The 16,655-nt window shown below is 68.1% G+C and overlaps 4 protein-coding genes across 9 annotated transcripts; 2 read left to right on the top strand and 2 right to left on the bottom strand.

Annotated features, from left to right (window-relative positions):
• The first annotated feature begins 767 nt into the window (after positions 1-767).
• Positions 768-2,981, top strand: RDH5 (retinol dehydrogenase 5). Its single transcript, XM_030510377.1, has 4 exons — positions 768-1,080; positions 1,715-1,973; positions 2,044-2,207; positions 2,689-2,981. Exons 1-4 carry the CDS (start codon positions 768-770, stop codon positions 2,910-2,912), a joined length of 960 nt encoding a protein of 319 aa, XP_030366237.1. The 3' UTR covers positions 2,913-2,981.
• A 74-nt stretch (positions 2,982-3,055) lies between these two features.
• CD63 (CD63 molecule) lies at positions 3,056-5,748 on the bottom strand. 2 transcript variants are annotated; one of them, XM_030510375.1, is made up of 8 exons: positions 5,655-5,748; positions 5,464-5,537; positions 4,272-4,460; positions 3,924-3,998; positions 3,733-3,828; positions 3,509-3,652; positions 3,349-3,432; positions 3,056-3,234 (listed from the first exon to the last, which is right to left on the bottom strand). In XM_030510375.1, exons 2-8 carry the CDS (start codon positions 5,527-5,529, stop codon positions 3,169-3,171), a joined length of 720 nt encoding a protein of 239 aa, XP_030366235.1. In that variant the 5' UTR covers positions 5,530-5,537; positions 5,655-5,748; the 3' UTR covers positions 3,056-3,168. The 2 variants fall into 2 exon arrangements, with proteins under 2 accessions (XP_030366235.1, XP_030366236.1); XM_030510376.1 differs by lacking the exon at positions 5,655-5,748 and having other exon boundaries at positions 5,464-5,605.
• Positions 5,749-5,791: 43 nt separating this feature from the next.
• INPP1 (inositol polyphosphate-1-phosphatase) lies at positions 5,792-8,648 on the bottom strand. Of its 3 annotated transcripts, none has more exons than XM_030510370.1 (6): positions 8,413-8,648; positions 7,596-7,813; positions 7,371-7,431; positions 7,094-7,294; positions 6,846-7,020; positions 5,792-6,758 (listed from the first exon to the last, which is right to left on the bottom strand). In XM_030510370.1, exons 2-6 carry the CDS (start codon positions 7,797-7,799, stop codon positions 6,266-6,268), a joined length of 1,134 nt encoding a protein of 377 aa, XP_030366230.1. In that variant the 5' UTR covers positions 7,800-7,813; positions 8,413-8,648; the 3' UTR covers positions 5,792-6,265. The 3 variants fall into 3 exon arrangements, with proteins under 3 accessions (XP_030366230.1, XP_030366231.1, XP_030366229.1); XM_030510371.2 differs by having other exon boundaries at positions 7,596-7,807; XM_030510369.1 differs by lacking the exon at positions 8,413-8,648 and having other exon boundaries at positions 7,596-8,302.
• A 786-nt stretch (positions 8,649-9,434) lies between these two features.
• Positions 9,435-16,377, top strand: GDF11 (growth differentiation factor 11). 3 transcript variants are annotated; one of them, XM_030510374.1, is made up of 4 exons: positions 9,478-10,045; positions 12,930-13,303; positions 13,793-13,953; positions 14,117-16,377. In XM_030510374.1, the coding sequence occupies exons 1-4, from the start codon at positions 9,685-9,687 to the stop codon at positions 14,304-14,306; spliced, it is 1,086 nt and encodes a 361-aa protein (XP_030366234.1). In that variant the 5' UTR covers positions 9,478-9,684; the 3' UTR covers positions 14,307-16,377. The 3 variants fall into 3 exon arrangements, with proteins under 3 accessions (XP_030366233.1, XP_030366234.1, XP_030366232.1); XM_030510372.1 differs by having other exon boundaries at positions 14,033-16,377; XM_030510373.1 differs by having other exon boundaries at positions 9,435-10,045; positions 13,793-16,377.
• Positions 16,378-16,655: the final 278 nt, after the last annotated feature.

The following is a 16,655-nucleotide window of genomic DNA, read 5'->3' as shown; positions in this document are numbered from 1 at the left end:
GCCTGTCCCCTGCTGCACCCGGCTTTGGAGTACTTCCCCAGGGCCCCCAACACCACCCACTGCTGGGAGCAATGGGGGGGGGTCCTGACCCCCACTAAGACCCCCCCAAAAGGAGCTCCTGGAGGGGGACATGGACTCCCATAAGCTATCTCGATGGGGGGGGTTATGTGGGTTGAGGGGTCCCAAATGCCAGAGTGACGATCACCACCCAGTGCACGGCAGGGGGGGACGGGGTTAAAGGGGGGGGGAGCAGCAGGGACCCCCCCAGTTCCCCTCCTAGTGTCACCGCTGGGTCCTGGCCAGGCACTGACGCCGCGTCCGGTTGATCCCATCCGGACACTGAGCCCAGAGCCGGAGCGAGGTGGGTGGGAGACGTGTCCTCAGCCCCCCCCCTTTTCCCACCCTCCATGTGCGTGTGTGGGTCTGACCCTCATTGTGTGGGGCAGGGCAGTGACCTTGGGGTGCTCACCATGGCTTTGTGGGAATGAGCTTGAGGGTGGGGTGCAGGGGTTGACCATGGGGGGGTCCCCGGTGTGGGGGCTCCCGTCCCGGTCCTCCCCCTGCCCCACAGCCCCTATGATGTGGCTGCTGGTGGCGCTGGGATGGGGCATGTGTCCTTATGGGCGATGACCCCCACAGTGTGGGGCAGGGCAGCAGCTTTGGGGTGCCCACCGTGGCTTTGTGGGCGATGGGGTTGACCATGGGGAGGGGGGGTCCCCGCTGTGGGGGGCTCCAGTCCCACGGCCCCCCCCTCCCGCCGCCGCAGGATGTGGCTGGCGGCGGCGCTGGCGGCGCTGTGCTGGGCGCTGCTGTGGCTGCTGCGGGACCGGCAGACGCTGCCGTCGGTGCAGGACAAGTTCGTGCTGGTGACGGGCTGCGACAGCGGGTTCGGGCGGCTGCTGGCGCGGCGCCTGGCGCGGCGCGGGTACCGGGTGCTCGCCGCCTGCCTCACCCCCGCCGGCGCCGAGGCGCTGCGCCGCGGCTGCCCCGGGCACCTCCGCACCACCCTGCTCGACGTCACCCGCCCCGACAGCGTCCGCCGCGCCACCGAGTGGGTGCGCAATGAGGTGGGCGACAGAGGTGAGGGGGACACGCGGCATGGGGCGGGGTGGGGGCTATGGGGCGGGATGGGTCCTGCAGGGCGGGATGAGACCTGGGGTCTGTGGGGTGGGATGGGTCCTGGGGGGCCATTGGGCAGGATGGGAGCTGGGGGCAGGATGAGACCTTGGGGGCTATGGGGCAGGATAAGACTCGGGGGACAGGATGAGACCTGGGGGGCTATGGGACAGGATGGGAGCCGGGGTCTATGGGGCAGGATAGCAGATTGGGTGGGATGGGTCCTGGAGGGCTATGGGTCAGGATGGGAGCCAGGGAGGTCCTGTGAGGTATGGGATGGGGTCCCATCAGTAAGGAGCAGGATGGGTGGTCTCAAGAGAGGTGGGTGCTGTAGGGCAAGAGGATGGGACCCACCAAGGGGTGCTATAGAGCAAAACAAGGAGCTCCACAGGGGGGCAGGGGGTCCCCAGGGGGGACAGGATTAAGAGTCCCTGATAAGGGGGTGTAGGGCAGAGCGGGGGGAGGGGGGCTCAAGAGGGGCTGTGGGGCAATATGGGCCCTATCTGGGGGTGCTGTGGGGTGTGTGTGGGGTCCAGGGCAGGATGGAGGCGGGAGGACACACCAAGGCCAGGCCCCCACCATGGCACGTTCCCCCCAGGTCTCTTTGGGCTGGTGAACAACGCTGGCGTGGCCAACCCCATCGGTCCCACGGAGTGGATGGTGCTGGAGGACTATCGCCAGGTCATGGCCGTCAATGCCTTCGGGGCCATCGATGTGACGCTGCGGCTGCTGCCGCTGCTGAAGCGGGCGCGGGGCCGTGTGGTCAACACCTCCAGCGTCCTGGGCCGCCTCGCGGCCAACGGCGGCGGCTACTGCGTGTCCAAGTACTGCATCGAGGCCTTCAGCGACAGCCTGAGGTGGGTGCCGGGCCCCCCCAACCAGCAGCAGCATTATCCCCATGGCGCTGACCCACCCCCCATCCCGCAGGCGCGACATGTACCACTTCGGGGTCAAGGTGAGCATCGTGGAGCCCGGGTTCTTCAAGACGGCGGTGACGGACCTGGAGAGCATCGAGGGGTCCCTGCGGCAGCTCTGGGAGCGGCTGGCGCCCGAGACGCGCCTCAGCTATGGGGAGGCCTATTTCCAGCAGTGTGAGTGGGGCAGAGACACCCCCCAGGGCCCTCAGAGAACCAGGGGAGGGTTTGGAAAAGGACCTTAAAGCTCATCCAGTTCCGCGGGCAGGGACACTTTCCACTAGAGCAGGTTGTTCCAACCTGGCCTTGAACACTGCCAGGGATGGGGCAGCCAAACCTTCTCTGTTCAACCCATTCCAGTGTCCCACCACCCTCACAGGGAGGAACTTCTGCCTCAGATCCCATCTCCACCTCCCCTCTGGCAGGTTAAAGCCATTCCCCGTGTCCTGTCCCTCCATCCCTTGTCCAAAGCCCCTCTCCAGGTTTCCTGGAGCCCCTTTAGGCACTGGAGCTGCTCTAAGGTCTCCCCTTCAGGAGCCTTCTCTTCTCCAGGCTGCCCCAGCCCAGCTCTCTCAGCCTGGCTCCAGAGCAGAGCTGCTCCAGCCCTCGCAGCAGCCCCGTGCCTGACCCCCCCCTTTTTCCCTTTCCCCCCTCGCAGACCTGAAGGTGCAGAGATTCATCATGAACCTCATCTGTGACGCGGACCTGGCCAAGGTGACGTGGTGCATGGAGCATGCGCTGCGCGCCCGCTACCCGCGCACCCGCTACAGCGCGGGCTGGGACGCCAAGCTGCTCTGGCTGCCCGCCTCCTACCTGCCTGCCTGCATCGTGGACCTCGTCCTGGCCACCATCCTGCCCAAGCCGGCCCACCGCGTCCACTGACCCCCCCACGGACCAAGCTGTGACCCCCTCAAGTGCTGCCAATAAACCCAACCCCCCCATGGTGAACCACGGCATGAACCATGGCACGTCCCTGCGGGGTCCATGGTCCCCCCGTATCCCGCCCCACTGCTGGGACACAGGGATCTATGGAAGCTTTTATTCCCAACCCTGGGCTATGGGGGGGGTGTGTTTGGCACGTTGGGCCCTGCAGAGACCCCCACAGCCCCCCTGGTGTAGGGCAGCGGGAGCGGGGGGGCTACATGACCTCATAGCCGCTGCGGATGCCCTTCATGAGGCAGCAGGCGAAGACGATGCCCAGGATCTAGTTAAAGAAAGGGGAGAGGGGTGATGCCCGCCCTGCACAGCCCCATACATGGGGCTGGGGGGGTTCAGCCCCACACACAGGGCTGGGGGGGGTCTCAGCCCCACATCTCACCTCAAAGAAGGCGATTCCCAGCGCCACAGCGGCTACGATGAGGATGTTCTTCTTCATCCAGGCTTCGATGCTCTGGAGGCAGCCCTGGGGGGCGCAGAGGGGCTCAGGGGGGGTGGGGGGACCCCGGGGGGGTCAGCGGGCGCTGAGGGGGGGATCTCACGTTCTCATAGATGGTGGCGGCAGTGGGGTGCACGTTGCAGGATGTGCTGTTGACGCGGCAGCAGGACCGAGGCACCGTGTCGTTCACCCGGAACCGCTCGATGCTGCTCCAGTCCGTGTAGTTGTTGGCTCCACAGCAAAGGAACTGGGGGGGGGGGTGTCAGGGTGGTCCCCAATGGGTCAAAGGGGGCGTCCCCATGTGCCTCCCCCCATCCCATCACTCACATCCCTCTGGAGCTCATCCACCGCCTCCGTCAAGGCTTTGTCCTCCCCGTACTTGTTCATGGCATCCCAGAGCCCGTCCTCCAGCACCGAGCGGACCTGGGGGGAGCACAGAGGGGCTGGGGGGGGTCAGAGGGGTCCCGGCACTCCTGGATGGGGCCGTGCCCCCCCCTTACCCCCCCGCATGTCCCCACCTTGTCCTTGAAGACGTATCCGGCGATGGCAGCGGCGACCTCCACCAGGAAGATGATGCTGAGGAGGACGGCGAACTGCGGGGGGGCAGGGGGAGTTTGAAGGTCGGGGGGTGTTTGGGGGGGTCAGGGTGCAGTGGGGGTGTCGGGGGGGTGTTTGGAGGGGCCTTGGGGGTGGTTGGGATGGTGTTTGGGTGGTGTTGGAGGGGGGTGTTTGGGACGGTGTTTGGGGGGTGTTGGAGGGGGGTGTTTGGGATGGTGTTTGGGATGGTGTTTGGGGGGTGCCTGTGGGGGTTTTTGGAGGGTGTTTGGGATGCTCTGGGAGGTGTTGGGGGGGGCCGGCCCGCTCACCGTGGTGACCATGCAGTAACTCTCCTTCCAGGCGCCGCAGCAGCCGAAGAAGGAGATGAAGAAGATGATGATGCCAAGGACCAGGATGGCCACGGGGGTGCCGGCGGCCGAGGCCGCGCTCACCGCCAGCGCCTTATCCAGCGCCACCTGCGCGTAGATCCCGATGGCCACGAGGGCGACGCCGCACACCTGGGGGGGGCAGAGCCGGTGGGGGGCAGCCGGGACCCCCTCCGCAGCCAGCGGGGTGGGGGGGGCACCCACGTCCTCCCTTTGCTGGGCGTTGGCTTCAAAGTGGGGACCCCCTCGCCCCCCCATCCCAGCTGCGCTCTGGGGGTGCAGTGGGGCGGGGGGGCCTCGATCCTGCCCCATGGATACTCCCTGTGCTGGTGGCTGCGGAACGCTGGGAAGTCCGGGAAGTCCGGGATGAAGTGCAGCCTTCCGGCCACGGAGAGAGGCTGCGGGGGGGGGGCCCAACGCCAGCCCCCCCTCCTCGGGGCTGGGGGGGCCGGGGCAGGGTGTGTGGGAGTCACCCCGGCCTCGGTTCCCCCCCCCACTCCCGGCCCCTGTTTGCTCGCTGGGCAGGGCCCGGCTGCACAAACACTCCTGAGGGGGGGCCGGGCGGGGGCTGGCGCCGGTGTCCCCGTCACGGCCCCCCCCAGCTCTGGCGGGTGGCCCGAGGTCCTTCAGGGGTGACTCAGCCCCACAGGACCGGGGTGGGGACCGGGACGAGTCACTCCCCGCGGGCGGGGGGCGCCGGGAAAGGGCCGGTTTGTGCCGCCCCCCCCGCGCCCCGCTCCGGCCGTTGGCGCCTCTTTCCTCACCCGACTTCCCCAAACCCGCCCCTGACCCCCCCCGCGGGAACCCCGCAGGGCCCGGGGGTGTCCCGGTCACCCCCTGGGGTGTCCCCCCCCCCCGGGCTCGGTGTCCCCCGGCCGCCGGCACTGGCCGCGTTACTCCTGGAACCTACTGACGGCGGCGGGGGGCAGCGGCAGGGCCCAGTGCGGGAACTCCCCCCTGCTCCCACCGCGGGGTGTCCTGACCCCCAACGAGGGGGGGGGCCGCGGCCTGACGTGGGACTGGGGCGGGCCCCGGGGTCTCCCCCCCTGGTTCCGTCCCGCTTCCTCCCCCGCTCCCCCCCGATCCCTCCCCCGGTTCCCTCCCGGTTCTTTCCGGTTCCCCCCCCGGGACTCACCCAGAAGATGAAGTTGAACACGAAAACCAGGAACTTCACACATTTCATCCCGCCCTCGACCGCCATGGCCCGTCCTGCGGGAGCCGCCGCTCAGCCCCGGTACCGCTCCCGTCCCCGCTCCCGCTCCCGCTCCCGTTCCCGTCCCCGCTCCCGTCCTCTGTCCCGGGCTCGCTCCCGCCCCGGGCGCTCACCGGCGCCGCTGCTCCGCCGCCCGCTCCGCGATCATGTGACGGGACCGGGGCGAGTCCTCGGGCAGCACCGGCACCGCCCCGGGACCGCCCGGTCCCCCCGCGGGTCCCGCCCCCCCCGCAGCACAGACACCGGGTGAGGGGGACGCTTTAATGGGGGGCTCGGGAGGGCGGGGGGGGGGGTCACAGAGCTCCCGTTCCGCAGCCACCCAGCCCCGGGACCCCATAACTGCACCCCGGGTCCCAGCGTCCTGCCAGCCTTGCTCCACCCCCTGGACACCTCAAAACCTGCACCCAGAGGTCCCGGACCCCCCAAAACCTGCACCTTGGGGTCCCTGACGCCCCAAAACCTTCACCCCAGCGTCCTGGACACTCCATAACCTGCACCCAGAGGCCCCAAGCACCCCATAAACTGCACCCTGAGCTCCCCAACACCCCATACCCTGCACCCCAGGGTCCTGGGCACCCCATACACTACATCCTGAGGTCCCAGACACCCCACACCCTACACCCTGGCAACCCAGTGACCCACCGCTCTTGGTCCCGGACACCCCATACCCCGCACCCCAGGCTCCCTGCCACTCTGGGACCCAGCCCCCCTGGTCCCTGTGGGCTCAGAGCCCCGGCACGGTGGCCAGCGCAGCCAGTACGGCCTCGAGGTGCTGCGGGTCCACATAGGCCACGAGGCCGCCGCGGTTTGCCCAGCGCTCGGCCCCGTCCACCCTATCTATGGGGCGGTTGTAAACCAGCTCCGGGGGGGTCCCGGCGCTCTGCGCTCGCCGCATCCGCAGGGCCTCCGCCAAGGCCACGATCCCCCCGCCCAGGGCGCGCAGGATGGCGTGTGGGGCGCAGGCGTCCCAGGCGAAGGTGCTGCCCTCCGAGAGCACGTAGATGTCCGCCAGGCCCAGGATGACGCAGAGCAGTTTGTACCCGGCACCGGCAGCGAAGAGCAGGCGCCCGCCGCAGAGCGGCTCCAGCACCGCCCGCACCGCCGGCGCCTCAGCACGGCTCAGCACCACGCGCGGCACCGGTGACGGTCCTGGGGGGCTCAGCGAGCTCAGCCGTGTGTCCCCGTATGCGACACCCCAGTGGTACTGGCCCTGCCACCTGCGGGGATGGGGACCCTCAGTGTGGGCTCCGGTGGGGTCCCGGAGTGGGTTGTCGCCGCCCTGGTGCTCCTGGTGGTGCCGGTACCTGCGTGTCACGGGGTCCCGACGGAAGAAGGGCTCGTTGATGACGCCCAGCACGGGGCAGCCCGTATGCCGGTCATAGGCGCCGATGAGCACCAGTGCTGAGCACAGCCCTGCCGGGGCGACGCCGTCGATGGGGGCCACATCCTCGCACCCGCGGATGTACTCGTTGGTGGAGTCTGTGGGTGCAGCCGGGGCTCAGCCGTGGGGACTGGGGGGTCCCTGCCCCGCCCCGTGCCAGCACCCCCTCACCGATGGGGTCTATCCATATGGCCAGGTCCTGTGGGAGGATGCTCAGCTCCACACCGGCCAGCGCTGCGTCTGCCAGTGCCACGTCCCGGTGCACAGCGTCCGCCAGCAGCTCCGCGGCCTCACGCTCGGGCGCCAGCACTGCCAGCAGCAGCGCTGCTGTGTCCCCCGGCGTGGCACACACCCGCACCGTCACCATCTCTCCTGCAGCACCCCGGCTTCAGCACCGGCCCCCGGAGCGGGGGGACCCCCCCCGGCCCCGCTGCACCCCCAGACTCACCCTCAGGGCTCCTGAACTCGTTGGACTCTTCGCCGTGGATGTGGTCCAGCAGCTCCGGGAACTGGGGACTGGGCGGGTCAGCAGCAGCACAGGGGGAGCCCTCACCCCATCCCACCCCATCCCACCCCATCCCATCCCATCTCATTCCATCCCATCCATCCCATTCCATCCCATCCCATCCTGTCCCATCCCATCCCATCCTGTCCCATCCCATCCCATTCCCACCTCCTTCCCCAGGTCATGCTTGATGACCTCCTGGATGAGGACGTCTGCCAGTGTCTTGAAGTCCTGCAGGAACCTGCGGTTCCGGTCGGGTCCCGTCTTCTCAGCCACCAGGAGCTGGAAGAGCGGCTGCTCCCGCCGGCAGAGCCGGGCGATGGCCGCTGCCTTCTCTGAGGCACCCACCAGGGCCTGGAGCAGCCCAGCCATGGCCAGGGCTGGGGCTGGGGGACATGGAGCTGAGGGGACGTGGCACTGGGGGGACGTGGCCACCTCCCACCTCCTGCCTGGCCCCCCCGCCACAGCCCAGTGGTTTTGGGATTTGAGCAGCGCCAGGGTGGGGACCTGCCTACAGCGATCCCACCCGCTGCCAGAGGCCACAGCCCGGACATGGGGACGTGGATGTGGGGATGTCGAGACACGCGACGTGAGGATGGGGACGTGGAGACGTGGAGACATGGGAATATGGGGGGGGAGGACATGGATGTAGGGACCAGAGACTGTGGGGACTTGGGGACGTGGGGAAATAGGGACATGGGGATGTGAGGACGTGGACGTGGACATGTGGAGACATGGGAATGGGGACACGGGGACAGGGACGTGGGGCTGGTCACAGGACACAGCAGGGCCGGGGGGGGGCAGGTCCCCGCAGCCCCCGGGGCGGTGCGGGGTGACGGGGCCGCCCCCCCCGCAGCGAGACCTATCCCGGGACCCCCCCGGGACCCTCCGTGTGCCCCCCCGGGACACCCCTCCCGGCTCCCCCCACCTGCGATGCCCCCGGGGAGGTTCCGGGCCCCTCCCGCCCCCCCCCCGTTGCCGTTACCGGGGCCGGTGCCGCTGACAGCTCCTGGGGGGCGGCCCGTGGGGCGGGGCCGGTCGGACGCGTCACGGCTCCGCTTTAACCCCCTCGGTACCGGAGACCGGCGGAGCGGGGGGGATTAAAACCGGCAGCAGGGCGGGGGGGACACGCTGCTGTCGGTGCTCCCAGCGCCGCCTCCAGCTTCCGCTTGTCCCTTTACGGCTTCCGCCACCGCGGGACCGGTGACAGCGGGATGCGATGGTAGCACCGGGCACCGGGAACGGCCACAACGGGAACGGTGGGGGGGTCACCCCCCATAACAAACACTTCCCCCTCACTCCCATCCCACCTCGCCCGGGACCCCCCCCCGGGGTACCGGTGCGGGCTGTGTCTCCCCATGCCGCACGGTGGCGCCGTCGTCCCGGGTCTAGCCCCGCTCCGGTGTTACCGGCTCCGCTGTGGCGCCCCCTGGCGGGATGCGCTTGACACCGCTCCGGTAGTGGGGAGTAGTGGGGGGGGGATAACGGGATAAAGGGATAACGGGATGGCTCCTTCACCCCATCACACCGGTGCTGGTTGCAAGGGGGTGTCGGGGGGGGGTGGTCTCCGCTAACCGGGAGAGTGACCGGTTGCAGCCCCGCTACCACGGGTGCGGCCGCGCCTCCGTTTTGCCCTCTCCATGGTTCTGATGGGGAGAGGGGCGGCGGGGGGGAGGGACGGGATAAACCACGTAGACACCCACCGGGATGCGCATCCCTGGTTTACCGGGGCGGCACGGCGGGACCCAACTCCCGGCAAGTGCGGCGGGGCCGGGGGACCCGGCCCCGCCGCACTTGCCGGGAGTTGGGTCCCACCGGTGTCGCCCCCCGCTACAACGGGCTATAGAGAGGAAGGTATTCAAGGCGGGGGGGTGGCATCGCTCCGACCCGGTGGCTGCGGGGCCGTTCCCGGTGCTCGGGGGGCCGGCGGCGGCTGGTGCCAAGCCCCTGCCCGAACCTCTTTTGTGCGGCCGCAGCCAATCATGGCCGGTGACGACACACTTCTCTTGGGGTATAAAACCCCGGGGCCGCCGTTACCGCCGCTTTTTTTTCCTTTCCCCCCCCCTCCCCTTTTTCCTTCCACCCCCCCCCCCGCTTCCCCGCCCCCTGGCACCGTTCCCGCCTTCCCCCCGTTCCGCCGCGCCCCCCCCTCCCTTCCCCGTTTTCTCCCTCCTCCCCCCCGTTAAAAACGTTGCGGTGGAAGCGGAACGGGGGGGGCCCGGCCCCCGGTGGTGGTGGGGACGTTTTGCTTCCCGGTATGGCCCCGGTGGTGCTTTGCCTCTTGGCGGCGGCGGCGGCGGCGGTGGGAACGGGAGGGGGGGGCACTACGGGAACGGGGAGCGCTCTGGAACCCTCCTGCCCGGTGTGCCTGTGGCGGAGGCACAGCAAAGAGCTGCGGCTGGAGAGCATCAAGTCGCAGATCCTGAGCAAGCTGCGGCTGAAGGAAGCGCCCAACATCACCCGGGAGGTGGTGAAGCAGCTGCTGCCCAAGGCCCCCCCGCTCCAGCAGCTCCTCGACCTCCACGACTTCCAGGGGGACTCGCTGCAGCACGACGAGTACCTGGAGGAGGACGAGTACCACGCCACCACCGAGACCGTCATCAGCATGGCCCAGGAAAGTCAGTGCCGCCTTTGTTCCGCCCCGCCGCCGCTCCAAACTTCGCCGGCGGGCACCCCCAACCTACCCCAGCCGTCCCCATACCGCCCCCGGTGTCTCCCTTCCCATCCCCGCTGTCCCCATCCCTCCCCTGCTCCCCCCCATCCCACCCCCGGTGTCCTCCATCCCACCCCCATGTCCCCCGGTGTCCCCCCCTCAATCCCCTTGCAGGTACCGGCCCTCCAGGACTCCCCCCGGGGCACCGCCTCCTCCCCCCGGTACCCCCAGGTTCCCCTCCAGCACCCCTCTGCTACCCGGGATGGCGCCGTGCGAGTCCCGGGACACGCACCGGGACACGGGGAGAGACGACGCCGGGCATCGGGAACGGGGAGATGGGACTGGGAATGGCCAGTGGGTGCTGGGAACTGGTAGCGGGGACTGGGACCTGTCACGGGGTGCTGGAACCCACCACTGGGTGCTGGGAGCTGGTAGTGGGTGCTGGGACCCGGCACCAGCACTGGGACTCATCACTGGGTGCTGGGAACTGACACTGGGTGCTGGGAGCCATGACTGGGTGCTGGCATCCGGCGCTGGGTGCTGAGACCTGGTACTGGCACCCGTCTGTAGGAGTGGGCACTGGCACTGGGGATGGGTGCAGGGACCTGGTGCTGACACTGGCACCGCTCACTGGGTGCTGGGACCCTTCCCTGGGTGCTGGGACCGCGCTGGGTGCACGGGGTGGGTGTCACCGTGAGTGACAGCGGGGTGACAGCGGGGTGATGGTGGGTGACAGCAGCGGGTGTCCCCGGGGGATGCCATGGGGGGGGGCTCTGCTCTGTCCATCCCTCCCTCCTCCCGGCTCCGTGCCTCAGTTTCCCCAATTCCACCTGCTCCGGTGGCGGGACGAGGCCGCAGGACCCGGGGGGGGGGACAGGACACACGGGCCCGGGGAAGGGGACGGGGGGGCCGGGTGCGAAGGGCGGGCGGAAGGGAGGGAAGTGCGAGGCGCTGCCCCCCCCCCCCAGTTCCCTTCCCGGCCATTAATAGACTCGGGCGGCTTTGAAATTTTATTACCCATAAAATCGCGGCCCCGCCGGGGGGTTCCTGCCCCCCTCTCCGGCCCTTTAACAGCCGGGGGGGGCCCCGACATAAAGAGCATAGGGCGGCCCCTGCCCCCGGCCCCGCTCCGGGGGTCCCGGCCCCGCCGCAGCCGGATGCGCCACAGGGTCCGGCCGCGGCCGCCCCGTTATCATTATGATTATTCCCCCCCCCCTCGCCCCCCCGGGGCAATTTGTGGGTTTTATGGTTCCTGAGCAGGAGGAGGGAAAGGGCTTCACAGGCGGCAGAGCCATAAAGCTCTCGGGTTCCCCCTGGTAATCCTACCCCCCACCCCAACACCCCCCACCCCGGGGGGGTTTAACGGCAGAAGGGCCCCGGGGGAGTTGATTGGGTCCTAAACCCATTTAGGGGCTACCCGTGACCCCCGCGACCCGTAATGAGGGGCCCTGGGGGGAGTTGCGGGGGGGCTCAAGGTCAGCAGGATGGAGGGACATGGGGACACCACGGTGTCACTGCTGGCACATGGCACCCCAGGGACCCCCGGACCTGGGGGGGGTCCTCTCCAGGCCCCCACAGCAGGCGAAGGGTTAATGGGGCAGAGGTGGGAGCCCCAAATGCGGCCCCGGTGGGAACAAAGAGCTGGGGGGGGCTGGGGGCCACCCCCCTCCCGGTGTCCCAGAGACCTTTATCCTTTATCCCCCGTTGCCACAGCGACCGGATGAGCATCCTGGCACCCGCACCCAGTGCCAGGAGCAGCCGGTGTGGCACAGACTCCCCCCCAGTACCCCAGAACCCCCCCCGTGCCCCTCGGGATGCCAGGATGAGGCCTGGGATACAGGTCGGTGATGCCACCGGTGCCGCTGGTGCCCCAGTGCTGTGGTGAGGGGCTTTGGTTCCGGCTCCGGCATCTCTTATCTGGAGAACCCCCCAAAACCGACCCCTGCCATAGACACATCTACAGCCCCCAAAGCCACCGGGGGCACCAGGACACGCCGTGGTGGCCACCGTCCAGGTTGGGACAACGTCCCACCGGTGACTGGTGGCCAAGGAGCTGCGGTGCACAACCTGTCCCGCCTGGGAGCTGGGGGGGACCCAGCGTGACTTTGGGGGTCCCCGGGGGATCAGGGGTTTAATGTGAGGCTGGGGGGCAGCAAATTGCCGGGGGGTGTGTGTCCGTGCCGGGCCCCCGCAGCGCAGTTGGGGGGCTCCCAGTGTCGTGACCCCCATGTGCCGGGGAGGCCCCGCTGCAGCAAATGGCCCCGCTGCAGCTGGGTGCTATTAAACCTGACCGGTGCGTGGCGGGGGGCGGAATTCCCAGCTCAATTTGACACAGATGTGTTTGCGGAGCAGGGAATGCCGGAGCGGCGGGGGGAGGGCAGCCGGACCCCCAAGCCCTGCCACTGTCCCACCGGGGCCGGTGGAGCTGTGGGGCTGCCCCATGGCGGGTGCACAGAGGCAGCGGTGGGGAGCCTGGGGGCAGCCACCGTGGTGCCATGGACCGGGTGCGGCACCGGCACCGGGGCTGGAGCCCCCCCGGCCTGCTCAGCCCGCACCCAAAGGGGGATCCCGAATCCCGGGTGATGCGGGGTCAGGGGCAGCCGGGACCTCGCTGGGGATGGAGGGGAACGAGCCCCGGGGCAGCCTCTGACTCGACCTTCACTCACTAATGAGTGAGGAGGAGCTTGCCCAGGGAGGATGAGGAGGATGAGGATGAGGATGATGATGAGGGTGAGGAGGATGATGAGGATGATAAGGAGGATGAGGATCATGATGAGGATGATGAGGGTGAGGGTGAGGATGAGAAGGGGGTTCCCTGGGCTGCCCCTGACGCCTCCTTCCTCCCACAGCGGACCCCGTGGTGCAGATCGAGGGCAACCCCCATTGCTGCTTCTTCAACTTCAGCCCCAAGGTCATGTTCACGAAGGTGGTGAAGGCGCAGCTGTGGGTGTACCTGCGGCCCGTGCAGCACACCTCCACCGTCTACCTGCAGATCCTCCGCCTGAAGCCAGTGACGGAGGAAGGCAGCCGCCACATCCGCATCCGCTCGCTCAAGATCGACCTCAACTCCCGCCTCGGGCACTGGCAGAGCATCGACTTCAAGCACGTGCTGCAGAACTGGTTCAAGCAGCCGCAGAACAACTGGGGCATCGAGATCAACGCCTTCGACCCGAACGGCAACGACCTGGCCGTCACCTCACTGGGGCCCGGCGCCGAAGGGCTGGTACGTAGCTGCTGTGGGGCTCGAGGGGCTCCCGGCCATCCTTGGGGAGCTGGAGGGTGATGGGGATGGGCACAGGTGGTGGTGCAGCTCTGTGGGGCTGGTGACAGCTTGTGGGGACAGTCACAGCTCCACGGGGACAGTCACAGTTCCATGGGGCTGGTGACAGCTTGTGGGGACAGTCATGGCTCTTTGGGGACAGTGGCAGCTCCAAGGGACTGGTGACAGCTTTTGGGGGCTGGTCAGGGTCACAGCTCCATGTGGACAATGACAGCCTCATGGGGCTGGTGACACCTCCATGGGGCCACTGAAATCCCTGCGGGGACAATGACACCTCCATGCAGCCAGTGACCGCTCCACAGGGATGCTCACAACAATGGGGGACCAGTTACAGCTCCAGCGGGCTGCGTGGGACCTGGCCAGTGGGGATGGTGGGACCATGGGGTCGTGACTCAGTGGCTCAGTGGGTCTCACCCCCTCCTCTCCCCGCAGCACCCCTTCATGGAGCTGCGGGTGCTGGAGAACAACAAGCGCTCGCGCCGCAACCTGGGGCTGGATTGCGACGAGCACTCGACCGAGTCGCGCTGCTGCCGTTACCCCCTGACCGTGGACTTCGAGGCCTTCGGCTGGGACTGGATCATCGCGCCCAAGAGGTACAAAGCCAACTACTGCTCGGGGCAGTGCGAGTACATGTTCATGCAGAAGTACCCGCACACCCACCTCGTGCAACAGGCCAACCCGCGCGGCTCGGCCGGGCCCTGCTGCACCCCCACCAAGATGTCCCCCATCAACATGCTCTACTTCAACGACAAGCAGCAGATCATCTACGGCAAGATCCCGGGCATGGTGGTGGACCGATGCGGATGCTCTTAGAGCCGGTGCTGCGCCGCCGCCCCGCGCCCCCCCCGCCGCCGAACCTGCCTCTTTCCTGCCACTTTCGGGGGGAGGGTTTGGGGGGGTTTCTTTTTTGCTATTTTCTTTTCGAAATACAAAGAACAAGCGTTGAGGTTCCTTTGGATGTTGGGGCAAGAGGAGAGAGACGCAGAGAGATGGAAACCCCGCGGAGAAACGCTGCAGCAACCCCATGATTCGACTTGCATTGTGCAATAACGCAACCGGACGGAGAAGAGAAGGGGCGGCGCGGAGCCCCGGTGTGGCTCCACGGTGATGGGGAGAGGAGGAAGCCACTGCATCCTGCACCTCCGGAGCACCCGCGGGGATGGGGACGCCCCTGCCCGCCCCACGGCCACGGTGTCAGCCGAGGACGGGAGGAGCTGGCAGCAGGACTCCCGGGACGGGCCCGTTGGGCTCCGGTGGTGGCTCCGGCGCTGGAGGGAACCGTCCCCCTGCTTTAATTTATTTATTTATTAATCACCCTCCGGCCGGGCTCTGCTGGGGCAGCTCCCGCCCGCCCCGGCCCCCCCGCGGCCCTGCATGGGGACGGCACTGCCACCAGCACCACCGGCACCACGGGGCATCGAGGAGAACCGAGCTGCCACCCACAACAGCGGCCGGCTCCAGTGCTGCCGGTGTGATGGCGATGCTCGTCCCGGTGCTGCGCTGGTGCCCAGCGCTCTCCTGAGGTGGCTGGAGGAGCTGGAGGCTTGGGGGGGCTCCGGTTCTGGTGTCTCCGGTTCAGGCTGTCTCCGGTTCGGGCTGTCTCCGGTTGTGGGTCTCACCTCTGGGGTCTCGGCGCGGCAGTGAGGGCTCTCCGGGCGCCGCGGTGCCTTTGGCAGCTCCGTGGCCCCCAGCCGCAGCACTTATCCAGAGGGTGCCGATGGCTCTGGCCGGGACACACGTCTCCATCCCATGGCCGCGATCGGGCCTGGCACGTCCGTACCCCACGTAGCACTTAGGGACGGTGCCAGGGCAGAGCCGGGGGCACCGGGATGTGCAGCACTTGTCCCCGGCTCCACCGAGCCCAAAGCGGTCCCGAGGACGTGGTGATGGCCCCGTGGTGCCGAACCCCAGCCGTGCCCAAGCACTTAAGGGCTGATGCCACCAGCAATGCCGGCCCTGCCGCAGCGCCGTGGTGGCTCCAGCACCAGCTCCCTGGAGCCAGATGCAAGGGGGTGGGGATGGGAGAACTGGGACCCCCGGGGAGCTGAGGGTTGTCTGGGGGGGTCTCCCCGAGCCCCTGCACCCCCTGAGGCCGGGCACAGTGGTGGCATCCCCCATGGTGACACATTGGGGACAAGGTGCCTGGTCCCCCCCATTGCCCCTCAGTGCCTTTTGGGGGCTGCATCCTCTGGTCTGGATCATGAGGGATCATTTGGCCCCGGCCCCGGCTGCTCCGCTCCAACACCGAAACGGCACCAGACATGGCCACGGAGGCGCCGGCACTGAGAAGCATGGTCCTGCCATTGCCAGCAATGGGGACAGGCCCCAGCGCCCGCCAGGAATGGAGCCATGCGCCAGGAAGGAGACAAAATCCGCTTGGAAGGGACTGGAAAGGGCACGGAGCTGCCTGGGCCGTGGGATCCTGCGCCGGGGTTGAGGGAGCCGTGGCCTGGCCAAGATCCGGCTGGAATCCAATTGGGATCAACCCACACCCTTCACCCCAACCATTGCCATGTGCCGGAGCCCGGTGGGACCCCAACTGTGGGCATCGTGCCCGGGGATTCCAGCCTCTGTGGCCACCCCTGGCCACGGAGCACCCAACACGCAGCCCAGGACCCAGAGCACCGCAGGGCCCCGCGGTCTGGTGCAGGCACAGGAAGGATGGGGCCGGACGGGGCACTGGCACCAGCCAACTCCAGGCACTGGGACCTCAGCCCCCCGGTGCGGGCAGCACTGGGACCAGTGCCCGGGGGTGGCTGGTGCCAGGTGGGGGGTCCCCATCACTCTATGGTTATTATCACTGTTATTATAATGTGTTCTCCTTTCCCACCCTGGTCCCTCGTCCCCAGGTCCGGTCCTGGGTCGGTCACTCGGGGGGGGGGCCGGGATGTGGCCACCGGCCCCCGGGCCCCAGGGGCACACACACGACCCAAAGGCCCCAGTGGCTGGGGGGGTTTAACCAAACACAGCACTTGGACATCGACACAAATAAAGAAATTAAAGAGAGATTAAAGAAAGATTAAAAGAATAAGAATAATCATCAACAAGTCCTGAGCTTCTGGCTCCATCCGGGCTCCAGGACCGTGGCGTCGCCCTTGGGAATGCTGGATGTTCCCAGTAAACCCTGTGTGCCAGGAGCTGGGAACCATTTGCACTACGGAACGTTGAGGCCGGGGTTGGTTGGGCACTGTCGGGGCCGGGATGAGTCTGTGGCGCTGCACCAGATCCCAAGGTAGGCATCACATCAGGTCCCATGGTCAGCACTGGACCCCAGGGTCAGGACCAGATCCCGGGG

Source organism: Strigops habroptila, chromosome 23 (genome assembly GCF_004027225.2).
Source record: "Strigops habroptila isolate Jane chromosome 23, bStrHab1.2.pri, whole genome shotgun sequence".
NCBI classification, from domain to species: Eukaryota; Metazoa; Chordata; class Aves; order Psittaciformes; family Psittacidae; genus Strigops; species Strigops habroptila.
This window is presented reverse-complemented; position numbering and strand designations above follow the sequence as displayed.

Bases quoted from the DNA above. Each gene is read 5' to 3' on its own strand.
- RDH5 (XM_030510377.1), top strand. From the start codon at position 768: ATGTGGCTGGCGGCGGCGCTGGCGGCGCTGTGCTGGGCGCTGCTGTGG. The intron at 1,081-1,714 runs GTGAGGGGGACA...CGTTCCCCCCAG, and splicing joins CAATGAGGTGGGCGACAGAG to GTCTCTTTGGGCTGGTGAAC. The intron at 2,208-2,688 runs GTGAGTGGGGCA...CCCCCCTCGCAG, and splicing joins GGAGGCCTATTTCCAGCAGT to ACCTGAAGGTGCAGAGATTC.
- CD63 (XM_030510375.1), bottom strand. From the start codon at position 5,529: ATGGCGGTCGAGGGCGGGATGAAATGTGTGAAGTTCCTGGTTTTCGTG. The intron at 3,829-3,923 runs GTGGGGACATGC...TGCTCCCCCCAG, and splicing joins GATACGTCTTCAAGGACAAG to GTCCGCTCGGTGCTGGAGGA. The intron at 3,235-3,348 runs GTGAGATGTGGG...TTCTTTAACTAG, and splicing joins TGGGAATCGCCTTCTTTGAG to ATCCTGGGCATCGTCTTCGC.
- INPP1 (XM_030510369.1), bottom strand. From the start codon at position 8,153: ATGTCCACGTCCACGTCCTCACATCCCCATGTCCCTATTTCCCCACGT. The intron at 7,432-7,595 runs GTGGGAATGGGA...CCCAGTCCCCAG, and splicing joins AGCATGACCTGGGGAAGGAG to TTCCCGGAGCTGCTGGACCA. The intron at 6,759-6,845 runs GTACCGGCACCA...CCATCCCCGCAG, and splicing joins CGGGACCCCGTGACACGCAG to GTGGCAGGGCCAGTACCACT.
- GDF11 (XM_030510372.1), top strand. From the start codon at position 9,685: ATGGCCCCGGTGGTGCTTTGCCTCTTGGCGGCGGCGGCGGCGGCGGTG. The intron at 10,046-12,929 runs GTCAGTGCCGCC...TTCCTCCCACAG, and splicing joins CATCAGCATGGCCCAGGAAA to CGGACCCCGTGGTGCAGATC. The intron at 13,954-14,032 runs GTACAAAGCCAA...CTCGTGCAACAG, and splicing joins TGGATCATCGCGCCCAAGAG to GCCAACCCGCGCGGCTCGGC.